The sequence below is a fragment of the Coloeus monedula genome, assembly GCF_965178545.1.
Source record: "Coloeus monedula genome assembly, chromosome: 3".
Lineage (NCBI taxonomy): Eukaryota > Metazoa > Chordata > Aves > Passeriformes > Corvidae > Coloeus > Coloeus monedula.
In genome coordinates this window covers 56408168-56434122 of record NC_138783.1, presented here as the reverse complement: position 1 = coordinate 56434122, position 25955 = coordinate 56408168, and the positions used below count along the sequence as shown (strand labels likewise).

Below are 25955 nucleotides of genomic sequence, written 5' to 3'. Positions count from 1 at the left end.
AGTGTGAACATGAGCCAGCTGTACCCAGGTGGCCAAGAAGGCCAATGGCATCCTGGCCTGTATCAGCAATAGAGTGGCCAGCAGGAGCAGGGCAGTGATTGTGCCCCTGTACTCAGCACTGGTGAAACTGCACTTCAAGTGCTATGTCCAGTTCTGGACCCCACACTTCAGGAAGGATATTGAGGTGCTGGAACGTGTCCAGGAAAGGGCAATGGATCTGGTGAAGGGTCTGGAGCACAAGTCCTATGAGGAGGGGCAGCTGAGGGAGCTGGGGTTGTTCAGCCTGGAGAAAAGTGGCTCAGGGTAGACATTATCATTTCTAAAACTGCCTGAAAGGAGGGTGTGGCCAGCTGGGGTCGGTCTCTTCTCCCTGGAAACCAGCGACAGGATGAGAGGACAAAGCCTCAAGCTGTACCAGGGGAGGTTCAGGTTGGACGTAAGGGGAAATGTCTTCTCAGAAAGGGTCACTAGCCAGTGGAATGGGCTGCGCAGGGAGGTGGTGGAGTCACTGTCCCTGGAGGTGTTTAAGGAAAGACTGGACGTGGCACTCAGTGTGGTGGTGTAGCTGACATGGTGGTGTTGGGTCACAGGTTGGACTCGATGATCCGAGGTCTTTTCCAAGCGAGTCTGTGATCCTGTGGATCCCCTGGGGACACGGGGGTGCTGCAGCCGCCGGCACTCCTCCCAGGCACCAGGGGGCGCCATCCCGGCCGGCCGCCCCTCGTGACGCATTTCTCTCCCCCGTGCCAGTGACGCCGCTGCCACGCGACGCGGCGCGGCGCGCTCCGAGCCTCCCCCGGAAGCGCCGCCCCGCTCCCAGCGTTCCGCCGCGCTCCCGGCGCCGCTCCCGTCCCGTCCCGTCCCGTCCCGTCCCGGCCGCCCGTCCCGCCGCCGGCACCATGCTGGAGCCGCCGCCCGCGGAGCCGCCGCCCGCGGGCAGGGACGTGCGGGACCGCCTCAGTCTCTGGGACCGCCGCCCGCAGCCCACCGCGCCGCTCAGCGACCGCCAGACCGACTCGGTGCTGGAGCTGAAGGCGGCGGCCGAGAACCTGCCGGTGCCTCCCGAGGTGAGGCGGCGGCGCTGCCCGGGCCGGAGGGGCGGAGGGCAGGAGCGAGGGCGGGAGTGGCCGCGGTGCCACGTCGCCAGGCTGTCGGGGGTGACGGCCCAGACCGGTTGGGCCTGCGGGGCCGCGGCTGCTCCCGGGCTTTAGGGGGCTCAGTAGCGTTTTGCGCTGTAGGTCGCGCCCACAGCCGCGTCCCCAGCCTCTTCACCTCCCTCGGGAGGACTCACTCTTCCTGCAGCCTTCCCGAGGAGCCTCGTGCCGCCCGCCCGCCCTGGCTTGCAGGGGTTTGTAGGCAGCGGTGGGAGCTTTCCCCTGGGAATTCACGGGCTTTCTCTGCCTGCCCTCGCTGCTTCCCTCAGTCCACCAGCATTTGTCCTCGTAAAGTTGGGAGCTTTAGTCGTGGAGTTCATTCTTTTGGTCTTCCTAAGTTGAGCCTTACCAATGCATAGCTGCTGGCGCCAATGTTATTTCCTGGTACGACTTGCAGACTCGAATGAACTGAAGAGAGCCAGGAATAGTGGTAAAAAGCTTAATAATTTGTCAGCACCACAGAAGATGTGATATAAGTATACAGTATTCCCACTGTATAAAATTCCACACTCTGAGAGGGTGATTATTTATGAGTCCTCAGTTGTCTACAAAGGGAGGTGGAACAGAATGTTTGCATTCCTAACTGCACTCTTCAGGAGAGGGTTTGTATTTAAACAGGATTGTAGTTAAAGATATAGTGCCATAAAATCAACAAAGTTGGCTCTCCGCAAGTATCTGAAAGCTCAGAACTGCAAAAGGGAGAGTATAAAGCAATTCCTTCCTCAAATGCACCTGTCTCATTTCATCCTTCCTGCTTTCTTTTTTTTTGTGTAAGCAGTATGCAAAAAGTAAATATTGGCAGGCATCCAAAGTGATTGTAGAAGGATGTCCTGCTATCAGAGGATGTTCTTAAGGATCTAAACCAGCTTTGCAACAAGGCAGGTACTGTATTTGCCAGAGGACGACAGCAAAGCCAAGACATTGAGTTCTTCAGAGAATTGGGACAGTGATGTCCCAGCTGTCCTGAAGCAGTGGGCTCTGATGGACTCACCTTTCCCTCTGTGTTAGACATGAGAGAAACCCTTTGCGAGGGTCAGCCTTGTTTTGGGGGGCGGGGTGGAGAGGTGTGTGGAAGTTGGACAACATGGGGTAATTTTTCTCAAATAGTTGAAATCCTGATGGTTCTTTCTTTGCTGGACTAGTATTACCAGGCAGGGAATATTTTACTAAACACATTGTTTTCTAGAGAGATACAAATTTGTAGTTAAGCAGTGTTTTCTGTTTTTACCCTACTGATATTCCCACAGAACATACAGTCCATCATAATGTAATTAAAGAGGGTATTATATTAGTTAAGTGTATATAACAGTATTTTTTTTCTTGAATTAATTTCTTCCGTATAGGCTAAGTAATAGTCGCAAGTCATACTTAAATAAAATTTATCTCAAGTTAGTTTTTTCCATGTTTTTCTTGCTTAAACAAAATAATTGTGGCTAAAAAATAATTCCTGTTGAGCAGAGCTATTCCTTGTCTTCCAAATAAATTATGGCAGCAGTCTTGAATTTTCCTTGAATATCTGGCAAAAAAATTTTGACAGTTCCTGTGTGATGCTTCTAAATGTATAGATGTTGTAGTTGTTGGTGTAATGGTGCGACTCGGTGATCTCAGAGGTTTTTTTCTAAACTTAATGATTCTGTGCTTATTATATTGATAGATAAAATGTCCATTGCATTTATTTCTTCAAAAGTAGATGCCTGTAATTTTCTCATCATATTGCTTTGGATTGCTTTATAGGTGAGCTGCACATACTAATTCTTAGTGAGTTATCTGACCAAAGTTTGTGGTGTTTTGTGAGCAGCTTCCCATTGAGGACTTGTGCAGCCTGACGTCCCAGTCACTGCCTGTTCTGCTGACAGCTGCGGTGCCAGAATCCACAGAGGATGTTCTTTTGAAGGGATTTGCAGCACTAGGGATGGAGGATGAAAGAATTGAAACAGCACAGCAGGTAAGTGATGCTGAATAACCTCCGAGATGCAGTAATCTTCAGAGATTAGTTTCTGTGTGTCTTGCTTAGCTTTTGGTGGGTTTGCTAAATCTTTTGGGCCATTTTCAAGATGCATAAGGGGGAACTTGGGGGGAAAACATCACTGAAGTCTTAGCTCTTAAGTGACAGGTACTTTTTCCATTTGGAGTGGAGTCTAACGTGAGAATATGTGTTCAGTAAAGTGCTGTTCCTCTTAAAGTGGAGGAACCCCCACTTTCTAATGTGATACCCTTGTTCTTGTGCAAATAAAGCCAGATGGAATTCAGTCTGTCCCGCTTTAACGTAGTGAAGGAATAGAACGGAATATTTCAGCTGGAATAATTCAGTGAGGAATTTGTTTCCCAGATTAATAATTGAATTCTGAAACAGCTCTGTTTTTAACAAAAGCTCATCTTCATTTCATAGATCATAGATTTGATTTTATTTTTAATTGATTGCATGTGATATCTATATTGTTCACCATAAAATCTCTTCTAGTTCTTCTCCTGGTTTGCTCAGGTGCAAACACAGATGGATCAAGATGAAGGTGCCAAGTATAGGTACGTGTTCTTCCTCAGTTCCTTTCACGATAAGCTGTTCCACCCTTGAAGGACTTCATCTTGTCAATTAATGTTAGCACGTGTTCACATTTAGCTGGTGGGGAATGGGGGAATGTGTTGGAGCTGCTGAAACTTTCCAAGGCCATGTGCCTCACTCCCACATTGAAGGCCATTGCCCAGGTGGCAGAGCAGTTAAAGGGGATGCAGATTTCCTTCTGAACTTCCCAGTATATTTAGACAGATGGAAATTAGTTTTGGCCTGGAGACAGGGCTGTAGGCAAAGGCCATCTAAGAGCTTTCCTATGCTTTTTCAATTGCTGCTGATGTTGGAATGGCATCCTCTGATGCGTGAGACTGTGTAAGCAGATGTGGCTGGTGGTCATTTCTTTTCTCACCATTTGGCTCGCCAGTGACTATGGTTGTGATTCTGTATCTGCATTCTCTGCATTCCTTGACACTTTGCTCAACTCCAATTTTGAGTCTTGCCATTCTCATCTATTTTTGTCTAACTGACTTTCCCATCGAGCTCAGAAGAACCCCTTCCCACTGACTTTGACAGTTACTCCTTGGAAGCCTGAAGTACAGCTGAATGGCTTAGCTAGATCTGCTGGTGACTTTTATGGAAACTGGCTTGTGTTTTGAGACTTCACAAACTTGCCCTTGGCCACAAAGAGATGCTGCTGTATTCCCTCTTCTGTTTTTCCTCTGCTTTTCTTTGGGCTGTTTCTTCCTCTTTTGCTCTGACATTTGAGGACATGTGACTTCTAAAAGCAGAGGGTGAGGCATGTACTGATCCTGTGATATGACCATGAAGAACCTAAATATAGTAGCAGGCTTGCACTTTGTCAGTTGACATGTTCATAATGGTGCACACAGGTGCTCAAGTGTGCCATGGATGCACAGTGGTTTGTAGGATGGCCAATATGCAACTGTCTGCAGGAGGCCAAAGGTGCAGGAGGAAAATAAGTTCTTTGCCTGTTGCACATGGATACAGGGAATTGTTTCACTTGCAGCTTCATAAGTGGTAAAGTAGGACTCAGAAGTTTGAGCTGACATCCAAGAGTAATTAATTTTTAGTGATGCTTTAGATAAGCCAAATGCTTGACAACATTTAGTTATCATTTAGAGGTATTGTCTGCATTGAGCCTTAGACTAATTTGGTGACATTAGACACAGGATGTATTTCATCTAAGCCTCTTTCAATCCTCACAGTAAGTTTTGAATCCTCTAGATAATTTCAGCTACTTTAGGAGAGAAAAAGTAATTTCTAAATGGAAACTGAAAATTGTATAGAAGAGACCCTGTTGGGAGCAAGGCAGGTAGAATTTGGCTGCTTGCAGTAGTCTCTATGTTTGCCCATTTAGCCAGTATTCACATGCTCCAGGCCAGGGTGCAAGCTGCTGCTTTCTAGGCAGGCTTGCTATAAGGAATTTCAGGGAAATGGAGTGGCTATTCCAGACCTTCAGCTCTGTTATTTCTCAGGTGATGAAACATCTGCTTATTGTGCACTCTTGCTTGATGCAAGCGATCTCTTATTCCTAGAGAGAGAAAAGTGGTGGCAGTGTCCCTGCAGGCAGCTGGATTTGCGAATACAGAAAGGGAAATTTTACTTCTGTTATCTGTTGATTCTCTTTTTCTAGACAGATGAGGGATTACTTGTCTGGCTTTCAGGAGCAATGTGATGCTATCTTGAATGATGTGAATAGTGCCCTTCAGCACCTGGAGTCACTGCAAAAACAGTATCTTTTTGTGTCCACAAAGACAGGAACGCTGCATGAGGCCTGTGAACAGCTTTTGAAAGAGCAGGTAATCTTTGACAGGAGAATTACTGGGAACTGCTAAGACATCTTAAATGCAGGTTTATTTTTCTTGGGCTGGAAAAACGTCAGCTGTGGTAACAATTCCTCCATTTGCGGAAGTTTTTTGAGCTGGTTACTGCAAGATGTTCAAAGTTGTGAACTTATTTCCCAGATAATTTTCTTTTTCTTCATGAACTGCTGCAACAGTGATACAATAAACGTTTTTTTTAGTCAGACTGGATAAGGGAGAGCTTTTTAAGACTCCAGTCCTGAAATACAGGATTTCTCCATAATACTGATGGCAGCACTGCTGTTTGTATGCAGCATTGTCTGTGGGATACTGACAAACCTGTAGAATATATTATCTTAAGTACTACTGAAACTATTATGTGAGTTTCTGGTAAGGGAGAGCAAACACTGCTGTATTCTGCATCTTTTGTTGTACTTAATTAGTTGCAAGTTACTTGGAGCTGTTTGACAATGGTGTGTGCTGAGAGCTGAAAGGGAGGCTTAATAATGTTATAAACACATGTATATATATATCTATGTATTTAAGCTACTTGCTAGGTTGATGATTTTCTTTTATTTATTGTTTCTTTAATAGTCAGAACTTGTTGACCTGGCTGAAAACATCCAGCAGAAACTTTCTTACTTTAATGAGCTGGAAAACATCAACACTGTAAGTATGATTTCGTTGTTAATAGTCTTAGAAAATGAAAGTGTACTGGTCTTTTGAACGTACTCACCAGCAGTAATGTGCTTAGGTTCCTCACAATGATGCCTTGTCTTGTTTTCCAAAGAAATTGAATTCCCCTACGCTGTCCGTGAACAGTGAAGGATTCATTCCCATGCTGGCTAAACTTGATGATTGTATTGCATATATTTCATCACATGTAAGTAATTCTGTATTAATTTTAGTTAAATCGCCTTCATGTGTTCATACCTTGTTAATGGTTTTTTTCCTATAAAAAGTTTTCTCTGCCAAATACAGGAAGAAGTTAAGGATGGTGCTTTATAAACTTGGGAAATTTTTGTTGAATATACTTATTATTCTGCTTAATTTTTATAAAATACAGCTTTTAGTTTGTACAAGCTAGCTAGTTATATGAATATTTTAAGTTTTGACAAATTTTTGACTGTTTCTATTTAAAATGGATTTTTTTCTTTCTTTCTTTCAGCCAAATTTTAAAGACTATCCTGTATATTTGACTAAGTTTAAACAATGCCTTTCTAAAGCTATGCACCTTATCAAGACGTACACTGTGAACACACTACAGAACCTCACGAGCCAGTTAATGAAAAGGGTAAGGTGAATCAGTAAGTGGGAAGTGGAGCTGTTCTGAAATGTCTGTTATAACATCAAACAGTTCCCTTTTTATTTTTTGAGAGTGGGATGTGTCAGCAGTTTTTTGTGAAAATAGGTCAGTGCTATGGTGTTTGTGTAGGTTGTCCAATTCTCAGCCAAATATGTCAGAGACCTAGTGATCCGAAAGATTTAAAAGTAGTAATAATTTAAAAATCGTGGAAGTTGAAGAAGGTGAAGTCAGTGAATTGAAGTAGGTGAGCAGTAAGCTAGTGAAGGCCAGGGATGGTTGAAGGACTGTGTTAGAGACACCAGATGGCCAGACAGTTTGCTTTCCTGAACCCGTGTGGGCACTGGAGCTCTGAATTGGCTGTTGGGCTGTTGCCAAATGGGTAGAGTATGTACAAAAGAGATGGAGGTACTGTGATGTTTTGTTCTGGAGATGGATTGCTTTGGAGACAGAGAGAGATTGCAGGTAATTAACGCAAGGCGTGGGGTTCGAGAAGGGTAGCTGCGTTTCCCTGGAACGTCCCTGGCAAGGAATCATTGCGGTGGGTGCGGTACAGCACTCCAGCAAGCGCACTCCTTTCACCCGCCGGCTGTAAGGCACGGACTCTCACACACACACAGGCTGGATAGCTCAGCGTGACCAGAGGCAAAGAGTCAGGCGGGCTCTCTCACATGGCATTTGTTTATTGCATCCTGCTGTCAAGGGAGACCAGAGACAAAAAAGAGCGGGACTAAGCAGTCCCAGGGTTTTTGTACCGAAGCAGGGGAAGCATCAGGGACCAGTGATCCGAGGGCACGGGGGCGGTACAAAGGCGGGACTAGGAAAAGGGAGCCAATGGGGAAGGCCTGGGGGTGCGCAGGGTAACAAGCCATTCAGACAGGCCAAGTCTTCATAGCATCACAAAGTCTCATGGGAGAGGCTTTTCCTTTCACACCATGTCTTTAGGGGGTGTTCTAAAACCTCGGAATTGGTCCACCGGCAGGCCTCTCCTATTTCGGGGCTTCTTGGCTCCTCAGCCATCACAATCGCTGGCTCAGTCACCTCAACAGGTAATACTTGAAAAAAGTATACAGGAGCTGGGTGTTATAGGATGGTAATTGTAAAGTGCAACTCTGAGTTCATGCCGTCACCATTTCAGTATTACATTCCAGGAAGTATTCTTGAGTGCTCTTGGTCATCTAAATATTTCATTTATTCTGCAGTGGTTTATGTAGCTAACAGCTGTAGATAACAGCTGTGCCAGGTTCCTATTAGTTTTGCCAGTATTTTTTGTTTGATCTTAAAATATTGACAGCAATGCTAGAGTGTCCCAGGGAAGAGTTAGGTGTTTACTCCCACTCACTCCAGTGAGATTTAGGCATAAATGTAAGCAGGGAGGTTTTTTGGTCTCATTAAAATGTTGGTAGTCTCATACTGCAATATTTTGGCACAGCAGAAGGGAGTAGGGAATGTCTCTTTCTATGCACTTAGATTCTTTCTCCAAATAATTGCTGTATACCTTGTGCTCAGTTCTATTACAGGCAAACTTGGTGTCCTGAGGGATAACCAGTGAAACTGAAAGGTGCTAGAATTGGGAACTGGCACACCTGAAAGAAGGGAATTTTAGTCAGTGTTCATGGAAACTTGTGAAAGGGTACTCCTGGAGTGAAGATCTTGGTTAAGTGGCGTTGAACATTCTTCGTGTTTGATACAAAACCAGGTTTTATTTAAAAAAAAAGGTATCGTAGCTTGGTTTGATGCCCGTGGATTGCCTTGACTGAGCTGAATTTAAACAAAATTGAACATCTATGATAATAAACATGTCTACAGAAAGAAGTGTGTAACCTAATTTCTGGATTTGAATTGCTGCTTAGGAGTTTTAAGTCAGGAAGGATACATCTTTTAGGAGTTAGATGACCTTTTCCTTCCCATCTACATGGGCATTTTGTGGATATTTTGTATACTTTGAAACATCGAATGGCTCCTTCTGCTAGAAGTGCAGTACTGGACCAGTGTTTTTTAGTTGTGATCAAGTGCTGAGTTTTCCTATTGCAACAGAACAAGACTGTCAGAACTGGAAAGGGGCAGAGATCTGGATGTTCTTTGATGATACACACATGTGAGTGGAGGTTTTGATCTCTGTTTGTAGAAGGATGATCAGGTTGCTCGTAGGGATGAAAGTAGGAGGTGGGGTATGGTGGAGTTTTCCTGTTCCCATCATGTTTCTAAAGAAGGCTATCTCTTCTCTCTTTCACCAGTAGGGATAAGGGGAAGAAAGTTTGGTGTGTAAATTTGGGCTCTGCTTTGCTTTGTTAGTGCAAGAATTTGAAGCTGTCTGCCCGGCTGGGCTGGGGAGCTGCCTCAAGACTTGATATTCTGGTTGGAGCTTGAATACAAGCTGAAACTTAGCTTCTCTTCCCTGGGGACTGGCAGATAAAAGGGAAATCTGTTCTATTTTAGTACTACACATTAAGGACTAACAATCAGTACTACTCTGGCAGGTCCAGAGAAAATTGTTGTCTCTAATGGGGAATGTCATAATTACTGAAAACGTTCCTTTTTCTGTATAGGCTGTTGGATGAAACTTTTGGGTTGGGTTTTGTTCTTCCATCTGACTAGAATTCTGAAACCAGCACGCCTTTCTTGGTGCGAAGTGGCAAAGAGCTGTTCCACTGGAAGCATAAGCATAAAGAACCAATAGCCTCTTTTAGAGCCTAATTATCTCAGCCATTATATACTGGAAGCCAAATATAGTATTTTGCTTTTTAACCAATTACTCATCTTTTCTTTCAGGATCCTTCAGCTGTGCCAAATTCTGACAATGCCTTCACGCTGTTTTATGTGAAATTCAGAGCAGCTGCTCCCAAAGTCAGAGTAAGTAGGCTGGTAACTAACTTTTAAAAAGGAAGTTATGAAAATGAGGCTTGAATTTATTAGTGTGAATGCAAGGATTGCATATTGTGCAAGTGTGAATGTCTAAAGATTGCATTTTGTATCAGTGGAAAAAACTACAAATTATTTTCCAATTATTACAAAAAAGTAATTTACTGATAATACTTTTTTCTCTTTTTTTTTTGAGTAGACTCTTATTGAACAAGTAGAGCAAAGATCTGAAAAAATGCCAGAGTGAGTATGTCTACATAATTTATCTTCAACAGTTTTAAATTTTGAAAATATTTACTTTTGTTTAAGTACTGTTAAACACATTATTTGTTTAAAAGGAAGTTTTAAAAATTGAAATTACGTAGCACTAAAGAGGGTATTAAACGCATTTTATGTGTGCCAGAAAATGATCTTCAGACGCAGTTACTGTTCTAATTCCTTGGCTAGGTATCAGCAAGTTCTCAATGAAATCCATCAATGTTACCTCGACCAGCGGGAGCTTTTGCTTGGTCCAAGTATCGCTAGCACCGTTACAGAGTTAACCAGTCAGAATAACAGAGATCATTGTGCTCTGGTAGGTAAAGTAGTCATGTGTTGTGTGGGTTTTGTTATGTTTTAATCCCCTCCCCCCCAGGTAAAATGAACGTACTTAATTCAGTCATTCACATGCAGAATTGTTACTGTTGTCTGTGGGTTTGAATTGTTAACATTCTGTTAATATTTTCAAGCCATACGTGTTTTGTTTCTGTAAAAACTCCACCCTGTTACAAACCTCACAAAGGGGGAAGGATAAAGAAGCATAAAATGCGGTTACTTAAATTTCAGAAACAAAAAAGGGACAGAAGTTGTACAATGAGCTTTTATTTGGCTGGTAACATCTTTTCAGTCCCTGGTCTTAGAGTTCATCTCATTAATTTTGCATTTTACAAAGCTTCAGTTTGATCATAGCAGTAATAATCACAACACCACACGTAATGTATAGTCATAATAGCTGTAATATCACTTGTGATACTGGTGCAAGGAAAAGAATTTAAAAACCAAGTATTTGTATTTCTGTGAATGCAGGTACGAAGTGGTTGTGCCTTTATGGTCCATGTATGCCAGGACGAACACCAGCTTTACAATGAGTTCTTCACAAAACCAACACCAAAACTGGAGTAGGTGGTACATGCTGGTTTTGTTTTACTGCATGTTGTATTCAGTGTGTTGTGATGTAGCAGATTATATTATATGGCAAATAGGGCTGTGTTCAAGTGGTTTGGTAAGAACTAGCATGATAAAAAACCAAGTTAATCACTTTGAGCATCAGAATTTCATGTTCTTATGTTTCCTTTTTCTTCAAGCAAAGCCGATAGCTCCCATTCTCCATAAAAAATCTTTGCAAATGCTCTGTAGACAGTCTGAAAGAGATAAAGATACTCAGGTACTTTGGAATAGCTATAGAAGTCTGTAGGTCTCAGCTGTTTTTGTACAGCCTCTTTTGCACAGCCTGTTGCACAAGTGCTTTCATTTGCTTCTGTCTGAAATTAGGCTGATGAACTCCAGCTATTTTTCCTGGAGGATTTAATGAGCTGCCCTTACTGTCAAGGAATAGTTGCATGTTGCCTGTATTTGGGCTGAACAGAAGGCAGGGTAGTGGATGCCTGACAAAAACAGTGTCTCTTATCTCCTCTGCCTAGACCTAAAAGAGGGACAGGTTGTTACTTCACACAGTAATTGTATTGTAAAAGTATTGTAAAGTTTTTTACAACAGACTTGTAATAGTAAAACAATTGAATAAATTATGCCCCTTCTCCAGTTTTCTGACGTGTTTTAGTATTGATATTTAGTTTTGAAATTTGGGTAGGTCATGTTCCCTTGCTATAAAGTTCCTAACTAAAGCATATTCCTATTAATATAACGGAGACACTGTTTTTGAGAGTTGGAGTGTCTTAAATATAGGGCAGCTTGAGTTGAACAAGTGTGTAACCTGAAAAAAAGACTGCCCACTACCCTCCACATCCTTCAAAGCTAAAGGAACACCAAACCTGCATAAAGCCTCACTAGAGATAAGCCACAGTAGTTCCAGTCTTTTCTGAGAAATTGTGGCCTCTTGTGGGGCATGCTCAAAATTTGAGGTGACCTAACTAAATTTGTTTAAGAATCAATTTAGCTATCCCAGTCCCAATCCTGAGAGTAAACATCCCAAATTGGAATCAGTATAAAATGTTGTTCAGCCAGAAATTTTGTCACTAGTGCTATTCACACCAAGAATGAGAATAGACTTCTGATTTTTTTTTTTTTTTGAATTTTGATGGAATGTAGTTTACCTCATTTCCTGAGAACTTGCTTCCCTTTTTTTTGCCTACATTTAAATAAAATATTTTAAGAAAAATGTTTCAAATAGTAGCTCCTTTATTAGGTTTCTCTTAGCAATAATACATAGCTCCGTTTTCTTTTCTGCAGTGCTGAGGTGCTCTGAAGACATTACAGACAGGTGGCTATGTACAGATAAAAAAGTTTACCAAAATTCTACCCAAGAGCAGAGATCTGAGATTGGGTGTTGTATTTAATAATGAGGCTGGTGAAACTTTCTCTTTTGTTTCTGCTTTTGACTTGGAGAGTTACTGTTTTACCAAACTGCTTATAGTGCTATAGGATGCAAAGGAAGAGGCATTCAAAATGTTCTGAGTATTCTTTCATGAGCATTTTTGTTCCCTCGCTGAGGAACTGAAATGTCCTTGTCCTATTGACAGACATTCTTTGTGAATCAGAAAAAAAATAGTGCAGTAAACACAATATCTTTATCGCACTGTGATTACTTCAGTGTTGTTGATGTTTATATTTCCAAATCTAACTGGGGAATTGAATTTTCTGCTACTGGCAATAGTATTAGTGCCTAATCTGTGATTAGTGAAGGGAGCATTGAGAATGGCAAAAATGTCTAGAGTGAGTGCTTTTGGTGTCTTAACCAAGATACGTATCACTCTGAACATGGAAGAAAAAAATAAATTGAAGTGGGATTTCTGGTGTGTCGCTGCATTGATCTCATAACTTCAGTTAGATTGGAGAGTGTGCTCTGAGATGTTGGTAGCTGTTACAGAAAACATTACCAAGCTTCTCCTGCGTCCCTCTTTGTGTGCTCCTGGTTCTAATACACTTCTGAGTTCTTGGAATCAGATGAGCCTTTTCTTGGGGGAAAATTGGGGTTATGATTCTGAGCTCAGCAGGAGCATTTTTTTACACAGAAGGGAAATAAACCAGTTTGCAGCATCTTCCCTTTGTGACAGGTTGAGTTGCTGGTTGGTGTGTGTAGGTTTTTTATTTGTTTATTTGGGTTTTTAAAATTGTATTGTAAAATGAGTTAAAAACAGAAACACCATTTTTAAGCAGTTGGTATGCCGCATCTTTTAAAAGGAAAAGTTTTCCCACTTTGTAGGAGTAATGGATTTATGTTTTAAACAGTCTTGCCTAAAGTCTTCTATGGCACTTGCTTTCTCACCCTCCTTTCAAAAATCTTTGCCACAAAATAATTTATGTTTGTGACAAAATTTTCTTCTGCTTTTGGGGGATCCTGAAAGTATTTTGCTTTGTTTTATTTTTCCTTCATAGTGAACTGTTGGAGAAGTTGTGTCTTTCATTGTATGATGTCCTGAGACCAATGATCATCCATGTCATTCACTTAGAGACGCTTTCTGAACTCTGTGGGATTCTCAAAAATGAGATGCTTGAGGATCATGTACAGAACAATGGTAACTCATAGATGGAAGATGATTGTTTTTAAGTGTCTTCTTAACTGATAAAATTATTTAATTGCGTAGTCAAAAACTCTAGATGCTTCTTTCATTCTAGTGGATCTTAAACTCATCTTTGACATGTTTGTGTAAAATTAATTATGCTTTTTCATTTATAGTGAAGGTCTGTATTTATGGGTCTGTGCCTAGCTTCAGTTAAAGTAAGGTACTGATGTTAGTCTTGTTTTCTCCAGATCGTACAAATGCAAGCAAGCATCCACCCAGTGCATATGCATGCACAAGGATTGATTTAAATCACCTTTTCAAATGAGTGAATTGCTTTACTTGGCCCTGCTACTGCATCACCCATGTAGAGCTTTCTGCATAATAATGATAAAACAAAGGAATGCAAACTGATTTTTTTTTTCAATTCTCCTTAATATTGTGTTTCCCAGTCTAGAAATTGTAACTTCTGCAGAGGAGTTAAGTAGCAGTGTAGATTTTGCAATTTTGTAAGTATGCAGAGCTCAAAGTCTCATAGGAGTGAGCTGACCTGGTGTCTCATTTCCTTAGTATGACCAGTGCATAATGGAATCCTTTCACAGTCTTTATTGCACCAGGCAATAAACAGAGATCATACTTGGTAGCTGGTGTATCATCCAGTGTAGCTCTTTGTCGCTGAAGCTGTGCCAGTAATCATGAAGAATTGTTCACTTTCCTGGACCTGTAATTGTAACACTGTTGGGAATGAGGAAAAACTTGCTGACTTAATCTTTTGGCTTATCATAAGAAGTGTCTTCCTACTACTTAAATTTGGGCTGATACAATAATTCTTAAGTTTGATGTGAGCTGCTTTGCTTCATCTGTTTTTATCAACTCCCAACAGTCGCACCACGGGTATTGGCTGTGATAGAACCAAAGCCACCTTGCTTTGTTGTTCCCACCAAAATTCCACTTAATGTACCCAGGTCTGAAATAGAACACTTAATTCTAACAAGGCATATGATGACATCAGTGTAAGGTTGCATTTTCATGTTCTGATGAAAATCTGGGGAGCCAAAGCAACTGCAGCATGGAGTTCAGTAATTCCTTGTTTGTCACAAATTTGTCTGCATGCTGCTGTTCCAAAAATAGCCAGACTTCATCTGCAGCAAGCCAGGTTTTTGTGGTTCTATATGTGGTATTTCAAACTTAGGTTTCTATGAGCTTGTTTTGTAATTAACAGGTTTGTGCCTTCCTTCCCTTTGTCAGCTGAACAACTGGGTGCATTTGCAGCTGGTGTCAAGCAGATGTTGGAAGATGTACAAGAGCGCCTTGTCTATAGGACACATATTTACATTCAGACTGACATCACTGGCTACAAGCCTGCGCCAGGCGACCTTGCCTATCCCGACAAGCTGGAAATGATGGAGGTACAGCCTCAGCTTTTTCATTGTCCTTGATTAGCGTTCTTTTTACATGCAGTGTATGCAGTCGTGCAGTACAGTGCTTTGCAGCTTGGGTTTTCCAGTTCGTAGGTATATTTAGTGTTACTGGCATTTTCAAATTGACACCTGCTGATTAACTTATGACCCTAAACTAGATGTCAAAAAACTGTTTATGTCAAACTTAGTGACATTGACAATAGTTCTCACAGTTAACAGTTTTATCCAAACTTGAAGCTTCTGAATTTTTATTTACATTCATAAGTAGTAGGTATTACCCAGTGTATTTTCTAGTTGAGCTGGAATTGAAGAGAAGCTTTAGACAGCCCCAGTTAGCTGCAAGTTTGTTTTCAGAATAACTGGTCAGCTAGCTATTGGCAGGTATGTGTGTACCCTATGCTCAGGCAGTGTGAGAGGAGACTTGCTTTAGATAATTTAACATGTTAGTAATGGCTTCCAGTAACCTTTTTCAAGTCCTTATCAGTATTAGCCATTTCTGTAGTCATTCCAAATCCTTTGAGGCAACATTCCTGTTGAAATGGATCAAACTAATTCTTCTTACTTTAAAAGGTTAATACTATATTGATGAGAGGTTCAGAATGAAACAACTCACAGAAATAAATAAATAGGCAATGAGAAACCTGAAATGAGTTTTTGATTAGAACAAGATGTATTTGATATGCATTTGATATGCAACTGCATGAACACTGCATGGAAGTAGTAAAACTTAGTAAAAATCTCCCCTCCAAGTAACTACTGCCATTCACTTTGTAATGGGAGACCAGAGCTTTTAAAGGACTGATGTGACTGAGAATGGCCTTTCCAACATGGACTGGCAAAATCCAAATTTTATTGCTGTATTCTGCTTTCCATCTAGCTTCCAGAATAGCTGGTGATGCTTAGAAAATTGTAGGACTTCCAGCTGACCAGTTGGTAGAGAAGCTGCTGTTTGACTTCAGAATCAGAACATTACTTATATAAAGCACAGAGGCTGGCTGGCTGGCTGGCTATCTATCTATCTATCTATCTATCTATCTATCTATCTATCTATCTATGTCTGTCTGTCCGTCTGTCTCTCTGTCTACCTGAAATATATGTATTTTGCTGTGGGCTGAAAGAAATTAACATAGTAACTGTATCTTACTGTGCTCAGTTCTTGCCTGCAAACAGACAAAACACTGAGAAACTTACCACTAGTGAGCTCATGTTGTGATGATATTGTCTTTATACACATTAAAGCTTCTTTTGTGTTCAGCTTGTACTTTGGCAATTATGTGGGATATCCATAGGGTTTTAAATGCTGAAGCTAGTGAGTTTGTTGAGTACATGCTCTTTGTACTGAAAGTTCAAAGACTAATGAGCATCTTTCGGCAAGTGATGCTGCTGCTTGGTCTGTATGAAGCCTTATTTTCTAACAAGGGTCCTGTGGCCCTTCAGTTAGGAAGAGAAAGTTCATTCCACGTTGAGAAATTATGCTGCTCTTCACATGTGCTCGTAAGACTCCTGTTTTTGCCTGGTTTGAGATTCATTTTGCTACTTGATTGCTTTTAAACCTCAAAACCTTGCTATTTAGAGAGACCTTCTGTCTTAGTAAATGAATTATTAAAATGCTAAAAGCACAGGGCAGAGATGTTTCTTGTGCTGTTCTGCTCAAATATTAATGCAGTTCTTTGCCCATTCTTGCTGCCTCTTGTTGCTTTGAAGCAGACCAAGTAGTGGAAAAGGTTGTGTGAAAATGTTGAGTAATGTTAGGGGAAAGCTTTTGGTTGAACTCCTGCAGGGAATAAACTAGAGAGTACTTTCAGGCCATCTGCACGTATCATTTATGGAAAAAAAGCCATCACAAAAATGATCTGTTTAAAACCTAAGTAAATGTTGAGCTGGGTTACCCTAATTTGAGCTTTTCTTTCTAGGTGGCTTTATAGGTCATTATTTAGAGATCAGTAAAAACAGGCAAAATGGAAAGAACAGTGTATTACACAGATATGTATTTGTGAATCTTCATTTTATTGCAATATTTCTGCTACTGTTTTGGAAACATCTGCCTATTTCTTCTAAATGTCTTTGAAACACTGGGAGCTGAGTGCAGCTGATTCCTTTTGCAATTTAGCATGCTTTTTTCTGTTGTAACCAAAGCAGTGTTATGTGATATTAAAATATTATTGTGTATCTTTCTTTGCAGCAAATTGCACAGAGTTTAAAAGAGGAACAGAAGAAGCTGCCATCTGAAGCTTCATTTTCAGATGTCCGGCTAGAAGGTCCTGAGTCCTGCAGCTTAGTTAAATCTGGTATGAAATACATCTCATATTGTCAGATTAATGCATAAAGCTCATGGGATGTGAACATTAACTTGAACCATCTGTGAGAAACTTGCATGTGTCTTAAAGGGTTATTTTCCTAGAGAAATTCATAAGTGATTTTGAGAGGCGAACTTTGTCTCAAAGTTCTTATATTTTTTTATGAGAAACAGCCTAATCTTGTTCTTTTGGTGGCATTTCTTTGTGCTCCCAGTGCAGTCCATTTTGTGAAGCAACTACTTTTGCAGCCAACAGCATCTATTGTACTTACATAAAGTATAAAGCTGAGCTTTTGTATTCTCCACTGAAAAGTAGCCGTGCCTTCAAGATACGTACTTGAGGATGCTTTTGTTTGTTAGCTGTGCTAAGATGAGAAAGGTGATTTGGTGTGTCAGGCACATCTCTTAAATTGCAGGTATTTACAATAATTCATAATTTAGTCCTTGACATTTTAAACATAAGACCCGTGTGTCTGTAAATTACAGCAAATTTGAATAAAATTTCATAAAATGTGGCTGTTCTGATGCCAGTCATTCAAGTGTTACAAATACGTAAATTATCGTCAAAGATCCAGGAAGAATTTCTCCTTCTATTTTATCATTGTTCAGAATGGTACAGCATTATTTCCCCAGCAGCATCTTTCTCAGCTCTTTATCACTTGTTTCTCGTATCCTTTTTGATTGCATGATAGTTTCTTGCCTTTGGCTTGGAAGGTCTGCAGAGGTGTTTCTAGCTGGACCCCACAAACCCCATTGAGAATAGGGTTCATCATACTTCACCCCAGGTGTATGGAACTTGCAAGTCCTGTAAATCTCACCTGCCCTCAGAAAATGGAAGGAACCTATGTGGTATAATTTGAGGATATGTGTCTGAGATAATTTGGATTATTTTCCCTTCTGAGGTGCCTCTCTCCCATTTCAGTACCTGCAGGAGTAGCTGAAATGACTAGCAAATGGCCTAGGAACCTCCAACTGGTAGCTCAAGATTTTACAGGCTTTCTAATTACTGTGACAATAAATTCATAGTTGCAAGAGGTAGAAAGATATTACTGGATTATTTCAGGTGATTTCTGCCTGATCACATAAACACAAGTACATTTTCCATCAGACTTCTGTCTGTCAGGTGTTGTGAAAATCCATTTTGAGCATACAGAATTATTATGAAGGTTACTCAGGAGGAGCACTTTTTTATGTTTGCAACAATCTCTTTACAAAATTGGTTTTGCTGTTCTTTTTACAGTTATTGAAGTTATGTTTAATCGCTGTATTTTCTGCAGCTGTTTAATCCATGTAGGATTATCCCCAGCAGAAAGGAAAGCATGAAGAAATAAAATTAATAGAATGTTTTTTCCTTTTTTTTCCCTAAGCATTTCCTGTAAGTCCTTGATCTCTAACCATTTCTTTTTCCTATTTGCTCTTGTGCTTTTATTTTTTAAAGTAACTGATCATTTCAGCTGTTTAGCTGAATGGGAGGTGTGTGTCATTGGAGACATGCTGTAAAACTTAACTCATTAAAAAAGGTCGAGCTGGGCCACCCCTGAAAGCAAATTCATGTCTTTCACATGTTTGTGCTCTATTCACATAGAAATCTAGTACTGACCCGCTCAGAAGGAAAAAAAGTGAACCTGTTAGAGTAAAATACAATGTCTTATTTCTGTGTAGAGAGTATAAAATGCAGTCGATATTAACAGTCTCCTTTGGTTGAAAGGACAGATGGGCAAGTTTTTCATGTGTGTATTTTGCTTTTAAACAGGTTCAGCTGAATCCCTTAATCCCAGGCATCAGACCACGATTTCACCAGCAGATCTGCATGGAATGTGGTATCCTACTGTCAGAAGGACTCTAGTGTGTCTCTCCAAACTGTACAGATGTATAGATGTATGCAAAAATTTCCTTATCTAATTTTTTGGGTGAAGTTATAAAGCGTGTATAGCACCGTGTCAAAATATTTTAATACAAACTAGGAATGGACAACTACTGGCCTCTAACCTCTTAGTCTTTCTGCTGCTATCTTTATGTAAAACAAGTGAACTGACAAACTTAGGTCATCATTTCTAAGACAGTTTTATATTTGTAGAATTAGAAAAATGGCACTGATTTGTACATTTATTGCTTTTGCTGTTACAGAAATAATTTAGTGTCTGATGTTCAAGATACTGGTCTCACCAAAGTTGAGGAGTGAATAGGACAAGAAAAAATAGAAAGTTCTGGGTCAATTACACAGAATGGTTTTATTGCTGAAATTACATGAATGTTGTGAATGTGTTTGTGTGATGTCTCTGGTCTTAAAAATGTTGACTCTACTGCTTCTACATTTTGGAAATGTTGTGAAAATGTTTTTGTGGCATATTTCTTCATGTTTCAAAATGTAGGAGACATTTCCAAAGTTTAAGACAGTAGAAATTTTCATGTCTAGCAGAGACAGAAGCAGTGTTTATTTAACACATATTTTAAGACTTTCCCATTAGAATCTGTTTTATGTTGCTTACTTAACAGCATATGAGGCTGATAAGCCTCTGAAGAAACTGATGCAAGTGGTTTTGCTTTTCTGCATGTGTTGTATCTTTATTAGATGCATTTAATGGACTTCAAAATATCTTTGATGGGTGTATATGAAACTCCTGCCAAGATGCTATTGCTAAAAAAGAAGCTGGAAAATACTAATGCTGTATTGCTTAAAATATCAATCCCATTAAAGATAGATGAATATTTGCCCTTGTTTTCAGCTAGACCTTTGTAAATGAGGTGATTTCTAAGTTGTTTGCAAGGCTCGTTTATAGTGTGTCTGCACGGAGGTTGATTTAGTTCTACTCTGAGATACTGTAGCAGAACTGGTACCCCCTTGTCTGCACCCTGTGGGTAGGGAAGACATGAATGAAGTGGTGCTGGCAAGTCTGGAGCACTCAGGGCTCTCATGTGCTCCGTTGCAGTGCACGGCCATGGGCAGGCTGTGTTCCTGTGGCTGGCTCAGCCGTAGGATCGTGTTGCTGCCACTTAAGGACTTGCTCCATGTCCCCTGGGCCATGGCAGCTGTCACATTTGTTTACTAAGCTGTCACAAGTGTGAGGTAATTTGAGTCTACCTGAGGTTAAGATCACTCGAATGATCTCGTGTCTGTTGCAGATGTAGCTTGCACACACAGGTAGTTGCCCTGACACACAAAGAGGTGTTGGTCAGGTTACCCAGCAAACACCGTTCATACTGTTGGCTCTGAATGTGTGAGGTGTCACTGACCATGTCACTACCCAGCTGCCAGTTCAGAGCTGCAGGGTGAGCAGGGCATGCTTGTGTGGGTACCTGCATCCAGCCTGAGTGTTTGTAGCAAGCTTTTGTATGTGAGTGCTCCATCCTGTGTCGCTGCATTTAGCCAGTATGTTTGTAGCTAGTTAATATGGAGTTCTGTAAGGTGGTGAACACATTGTTCACAAACTGCAACTCTTAAAATTCTGCTTAAGCTTTGCTAACACCTTTTTTATTGGTCTGATTTCCTCTTCCCTGCAGAGGGCAGTGTTTCAGGGATTATCACAAGAGGCCTTATCTGCCTGCATCCAGTCGCTGCTGGGAGCTGCTGATTCCATCAGCAAAAACAAGGTCAGAATCTGTGCTTTGGGTATGATTTCCACAGTCCCCACCCCCAGCCCCTTGTATATCTGAAGTCATGAAGCAGCAGTTCAGAATTCTGTTAAAATCTTAGTCAAGGCATGTTACTCTGCCTCTAGAGACTTGATGGATTTGCTAGTTCTTAGTTATGGTTAATGTATTGCAGGGCAAAGACAATGATTCACATGCTAGCCTATCTCTGAAAAGGTGGAATACAGATCGTAGCAGTTGTGTTTACAGGCTGCTCTAACCCATGGGAAGTGATGCCTAAAGAAAATTTTCTGCTAGAGGACTTTGCTCCCTGTATTTATTTTCACTGCCTGCTACTCTTTTCTCTTTTTCTCTGCCTCTGTTGTTTGAATTTTCAAAAATCTTTCTAACTGTTATATTCACTGGGAAGAAGTTTTAAGTATTCTCTGCTCAGAACTCTACTATCAAAATGTTTGATCTCATGTGTTGCTCAGAATTCAATGCAGATTCATCAGGTCATTTAAACTTTAACTTTTAGTTTAAGTAGTTGGAGTAAACTTTCTTTTTTCCTGTCACAATTCCTTTAAATCCTGTAGTAATTTGCTAATTCCTAACAGCCAGTAAATGAATTAAAAAAAAAAAAAGTCTTAGTAGGCTAAAATTGTTGGATTTTTAGAAGCAGTAAATATTTAGTAATGAAAAAAGTTTTAGTTCTGATTGGAAATTATCTGTTTTGAAGTATTTCTTTTGAGTGTCCTTTGAAAAATATCTGTTAAACATAGTATCTTTAAAAAGAAATTCAAGCTACACTTCCCTTTAGCTTGAGCAGATAACTATTTTCTGTGTAACTGATTCAGAATTCTGCAGTTAAATACCCATTCCAGCACTGTGTACCTGGCCAACATTGACTTAAAAGTATTGCAGAGAATGAAACTCATCCTGCAGTGACCCCTAAATAGGTTGGCCCAGAACTAGGATCTCTACCACTTTGTTCTTGCTGCATGTTAATTTAACATTTTCTGGTGAAATGATGCATATAAGAACTAATAAAAAAGCCAAACCCAAACAACTCAAGAAGCCCTTTCCACCACTCATTTTTAGTGAAATTTCTATTTGTTGAAACTGCAGATTTAAATCTGATTTCTTCTTTTCTGTTTTATTTAACATTATATCAAGGAAAGTTCTCCAGCTTGCAAAAGCAAATTTGAATTCTTGAGTCCTTCTCCTTTCACCTCAGTGAGCCATGAACTTTAAAGATTAAAACCAGCACTCAGTATAAAGCATGTAGCTAAAATAACAGGCAGTGCAAAACTGATCATCTCGGTGGTGTGAACTTGACGTTCTTTTATTCTTTGTATCTTTGCTGTACTGTTTAGAAATTAACTAAGCTTTGTGTTTAATGACATGAGAGAAATGCGCTGTAAGACCTTTGCAGAGCAGCACAGTTAATCAAGGTTATTACAGGAACATTAACTTTTTTTAGTCATTGTAATGATGAAAACAAATTTAGAACTTCATGTTTTTCAACTATAAATTATATGAATTACATTAAATAATTCCCCTCTCTTAAGAAGAATAAATTTGTATCTTTCAAATAGTGGATACCTGTACTTAATGAGGACATTTAGTAATACGGCTGTGTAATCTAATTCTTCTAAGAAATGGGAATAAAGTCTGCTTCTGTAGTACACTGTATTAGGAATAGTACAGAAGTGGGATTTGTTGATCCCACAGTGTAGCTAATGGCACTACAGACTAATGGAAAAAGCTTGTTAACTAATAAAAGTGGAAATGTTGAAACTTTGCTCTTCATTTAATTGTTTGGGGTTTTTTTTTTTTTTTTACATGTAATGCATGTTTTTTCTCTTGTGCTGTAGACCCAGGTTGATGGACAGCTTTTCTTAATAAAACACCTTTTGATTCTTCGTGAACAAATTGCTCCTTTCCACACTGATTTCACCATTAAGGAAATTTCCCTGGACCTTAAGAAAACTAGAGGTACTAAACAGTTGCTGGCTACAGAATGGGATGGGATTGTCCTCCCTTAATGTGCCAGCACAGGTTTTGGGTTTATTTTATGTTCACTTGCAATGACCTGTATGCTTTTTTCTAATCTCTTGCTTTGTTCCTAGCTTCTCTGAAAAAAACCAAAACCGTTCTCCTCCTCAGGGCAATTCAAGATGTATCTAACAAATTCTTTATTTTTGTATGAAATGCCTTTGCCTGCTTTCGCTGCTGACCTAACTTATTTATCCAGTCAGAACAGCTAAGTAATCTACATTTCTATTGCACAGATGTGTCTTTCCCCTTTTCTGACCCGTTAAAGGAATGTCTCTTCTTACTGGTGCTTAGCAGGTGAATTTAACAATACATGGTCAACTTACCTGGAGCAAATTAAGATTTCCTGGACCTTTGTGTGAACCTTTTTTGTTTTGGGAAGGATTTTTTATTTTGCAAGTTCAATAAATAGTATTGTTGGGTGGTATTATGTAGCAAGCGTGTCTCTTGTAGGAAGTGAAAATAGAAGTAGTGGCCATGACCATGGTTTTTGAAATTGTACTATTGTTCCCCTGTAAAATTCAGGAAAAAAGCTCTCAATACAAAACTGAGCTGTCATGCACTTTCCAAGCTGTAAGGATAATGGGAAAAACTACTGGAAGCATGTCAAGTTTCTCTCCTTCCATTCCAGAAGAGAAAGCTGAAGAAGTAACTCCTCTTTCCTGCTGTCTGATTTGCTGCAGTCTTATCTCTGAAGCAAGCATTTCTTACACTAACCATTTCACTTGTTGCATTTGAACATCAATGAAACCTCCTACCTGTTGAGTGGTTTCTAGTTGACTGGAGGTTAAAGGGCAAATATATCCTTTTGGTGTGTTGTCCTGGCTGACACACAAGTTTGTTCTCCATCTTCATTTAATGGAATAAATTTTTATGCCAGCCAGTACTTTGCAGGTGGTAGTGGTAAGTACTGGAAAATACTTTCTTTATGTTGGGTGGTGGAGGCAGTGGTGTTGAAAATATGTACATTGGGCTTAGTTCTTCCTGTGGTGTAGCATAGGCCAGTAGGGCTTTTATATTTGGGATGAATTGTAGAAGAAAAATAACATGGCTAATAATTTTACTGTGTTCTAGACAAACTTCCTGCACACAGATTTAAGATCTAATTTGGTATTTACAGATGAAGAGATACTGCTTACTGTAAAAGTTATGCTTTTGCCCAGTTTTTTGAAGTAGTATAATGTTAAGGTTCATGTAACTGAAATATGCAGTGGGATAAAGGACTAGCTCATAGGCTTCTAAACAAGAATTTGGGAAGTCTTTGGAATTTCTGATATTTCTGGTAAAAAATTCAGAGAACAAAAATAATCTTTGCCTGTGGTCACCTTTCACTGCGTAGGAGTGCAGATTCTTAGTTCAGTGCAAAACCTACAAGCCTGCGTATTTGGTATTCCCTCTTTATTTAACGCCTCAGAGAACACTTCTTTTACTCTTAGGTCTTGTTTCCCTCCCTCTGTTTTATACAGAGTGCCAAATTCCTTTTGAAATGAAAAAAAAGAAACCAGATAGATGTGTAGGATGTTAAATCGCTGACAGTAGGGTAATAAGCTATACTGCAACTACTGATAATTTTCTTTTTCTCTATTTGACTAGATTTCAGCGTGACGGCATCCTGTTAGAGACTATAGGTGTAATTCCAGTATCTTGTCTTAGTTACAGACATTGTTGGTTTTCCTTCTTGGGACTTCTGTGGAGAACATAATCATGAATGTTTATCAACCTTGATGCTTTGTTTTTAGTCCTAACTAAAACAATTAAGTTCAGAGCACCAATTTGTAGTTCTTTCATGCAACTGTACTTGATTTTCCCAGGCAGTGTGTGCAAAATTCTGTATATTGTTTGTAAACGCTTAAATAGCTTATGTAAAAGTCTTCCACTTGGAGATACAGTAACAGGAAGCAGAGAGCTCACACAATTTTCATGCTCATAGCACTGCAGTAACTTGTTTGTTTCTTGTAATTTATTTATCTGTTTAGACTGTGCAACTGTTAGGTTCAGGTGTACCATAGGTGCCATTGAAAAGTAGCAAATTAAGCTTTATGTGCTTCTGTGCATGTGCACTTGTGCATCATTAATGTTACAGTTATAATCATTCATGCTGGGCCATTTTTTATGCATAAATGAGGGATTAGAGTTTGTAGTTCCTGGAGCTGAATGGCATTGACTTACAGTGTGAGTGACTTTCTGATTCACAGATGCAGCATTTAAAATCCTGAATCCTAAGACAGTTTCAAGATTTTTTAGGCTAAACAGCAACAACGCCTTGATACAATTCTTACTGGAGGTATGAATGTGGAGTTTTATTGCATTAAGAAAAATTGGGTCATTTAAGTGTGTGGTGATCTCTGGCAAATAAAAAGAAGAGAATTGTTGTTCTCTGTTTAAGGGTACTCCAGAAATCAGAGAACATTATATCGACTCCAAGAAAGACGTAGATCGTCATCTGAAATCGGCTTGTGAGCAGTTTATTCAGCAGCAAACCAAACAGTTTATAGAACAGCTGGAGGAGTTCATGACAAAGGTACAAAGGTGTTGTATGTTTGTTAACCTAACTGAAGTACTGGTAGGACAAAGGAATTGGTATTTAAATTACAGGACAAGCTGCTAGTGCTCTGTGATTAGCTGAAGATAATATTCTTTCCTTTAAGTTTCAACAAAGCAATTTTCCAGGCATTTTTGAGATTAATGAGTTAAAGGAACATGACATAGTTTGTTTTTAAAAGCAACCCTAACCCTTGTGTTCTCTGATCAAGAAGCTTTAGTTTTTCATTGAATTGGAACAGGTGCGTGAAAGTTGGCAGGAGCTTTTCTTTTTGCAGAACTACTTTGACTGCATTTGTAAGCCTTCAAAAACAGTCTTGGGTCATGTGTGTTCTTGAGGGAGGTCTTAGAGTATTAGATGTCTTGTTACAATACATTTCATTCTAGAACCTGCTCTAGAGGTCAGGATTTCTAGGTATCTTGAGAAAACCTCACAACAGGATATATTCTGGACTGTAGGTGCTGAGAATAAGTGACATGACCTCTCAGAAAGTGGGACTACAGCATTGCATGGACTGCAGATATCCCAGCTGCTGATTTTTGAGAATTTAGAAGATTACAGTATTAAATTTACTCATACCTGTCACGCTGGGGTAGAGGTCAGTGGCAAGCTTAAAATGTAGATGGGTAACTGGTGAGATGGATAGATTGTCTGAGTGATCTCAATGATTCATTTGGAATCTGGGGAGTTTGACTAAGCTG

The 25955-nt window shown here is 40.0% G+C and overlaps 1 protein-coding gene across 1 annotated transcript in view; it reads left to right on the top strand.

The window, feature by feature from the left end:
* The first annotated feature begins 817 nt into the window (after positions 1–817).
* COG3 (component of oligomeric golgi complex 3) overlaps positions 818–25955 on the top strand; it is a 31433-nt gene continuing 6295 nt past the window's right edge. Inside the window, exons 1-19 of the mRNA XM_082278716.1 lie at positions 818–1067; positions 2953–3099; positions 3616–3677; positions 5318–5483; positions 6081–6155; positions 6277–6369; positions 6655–6780; positions 9562–9642; positions 9851–9894; positions 10099–10225; positions 10717–10808; positions 13243–13382; positions 14616–14776; positions 16971–17076; positions 18838–18962; positions 20586–20675; positions 22532–22652; positions 24908–24996; positions 25099–25233. Coding sequence (XP_082134842.1) covers positions 900–1067; positions 2953–3099; positions 3616–3677; positions 5318–5483; positions 6081–6155; positions 6277–6369; positions 6655–6780; positions 9562–9642; positions 9851–9894; positions 10099–10225; positions 10717–10808; positions 13243–13382; positions 14616–14776; positions 16971–17076; positions 18838–18962; positions 20586–20675; positions 22532–22652; positions 24908–24996; positions 25099–25233 — 2148 coding nt within the window. The 5' untranslated portion in view covers positions 818–899. The remainder of the gene's footprint in view (positions 1068–2952; positions 3100–3615; positions 3678–5317; positions 5484–6080; positions 6156–6276; positions 6370–6654; positions 6781–9561; positions 9643–9850; positions 9895–10098; positions 10226–10716; positions 10809–13242; positions 13383–14615; positions 14777–16970; positions 17077–18837; positions 18963–20585; positions 20676–22531; positions 22653–24907; positions 24997–25098; positions 25234–25955) is intronic.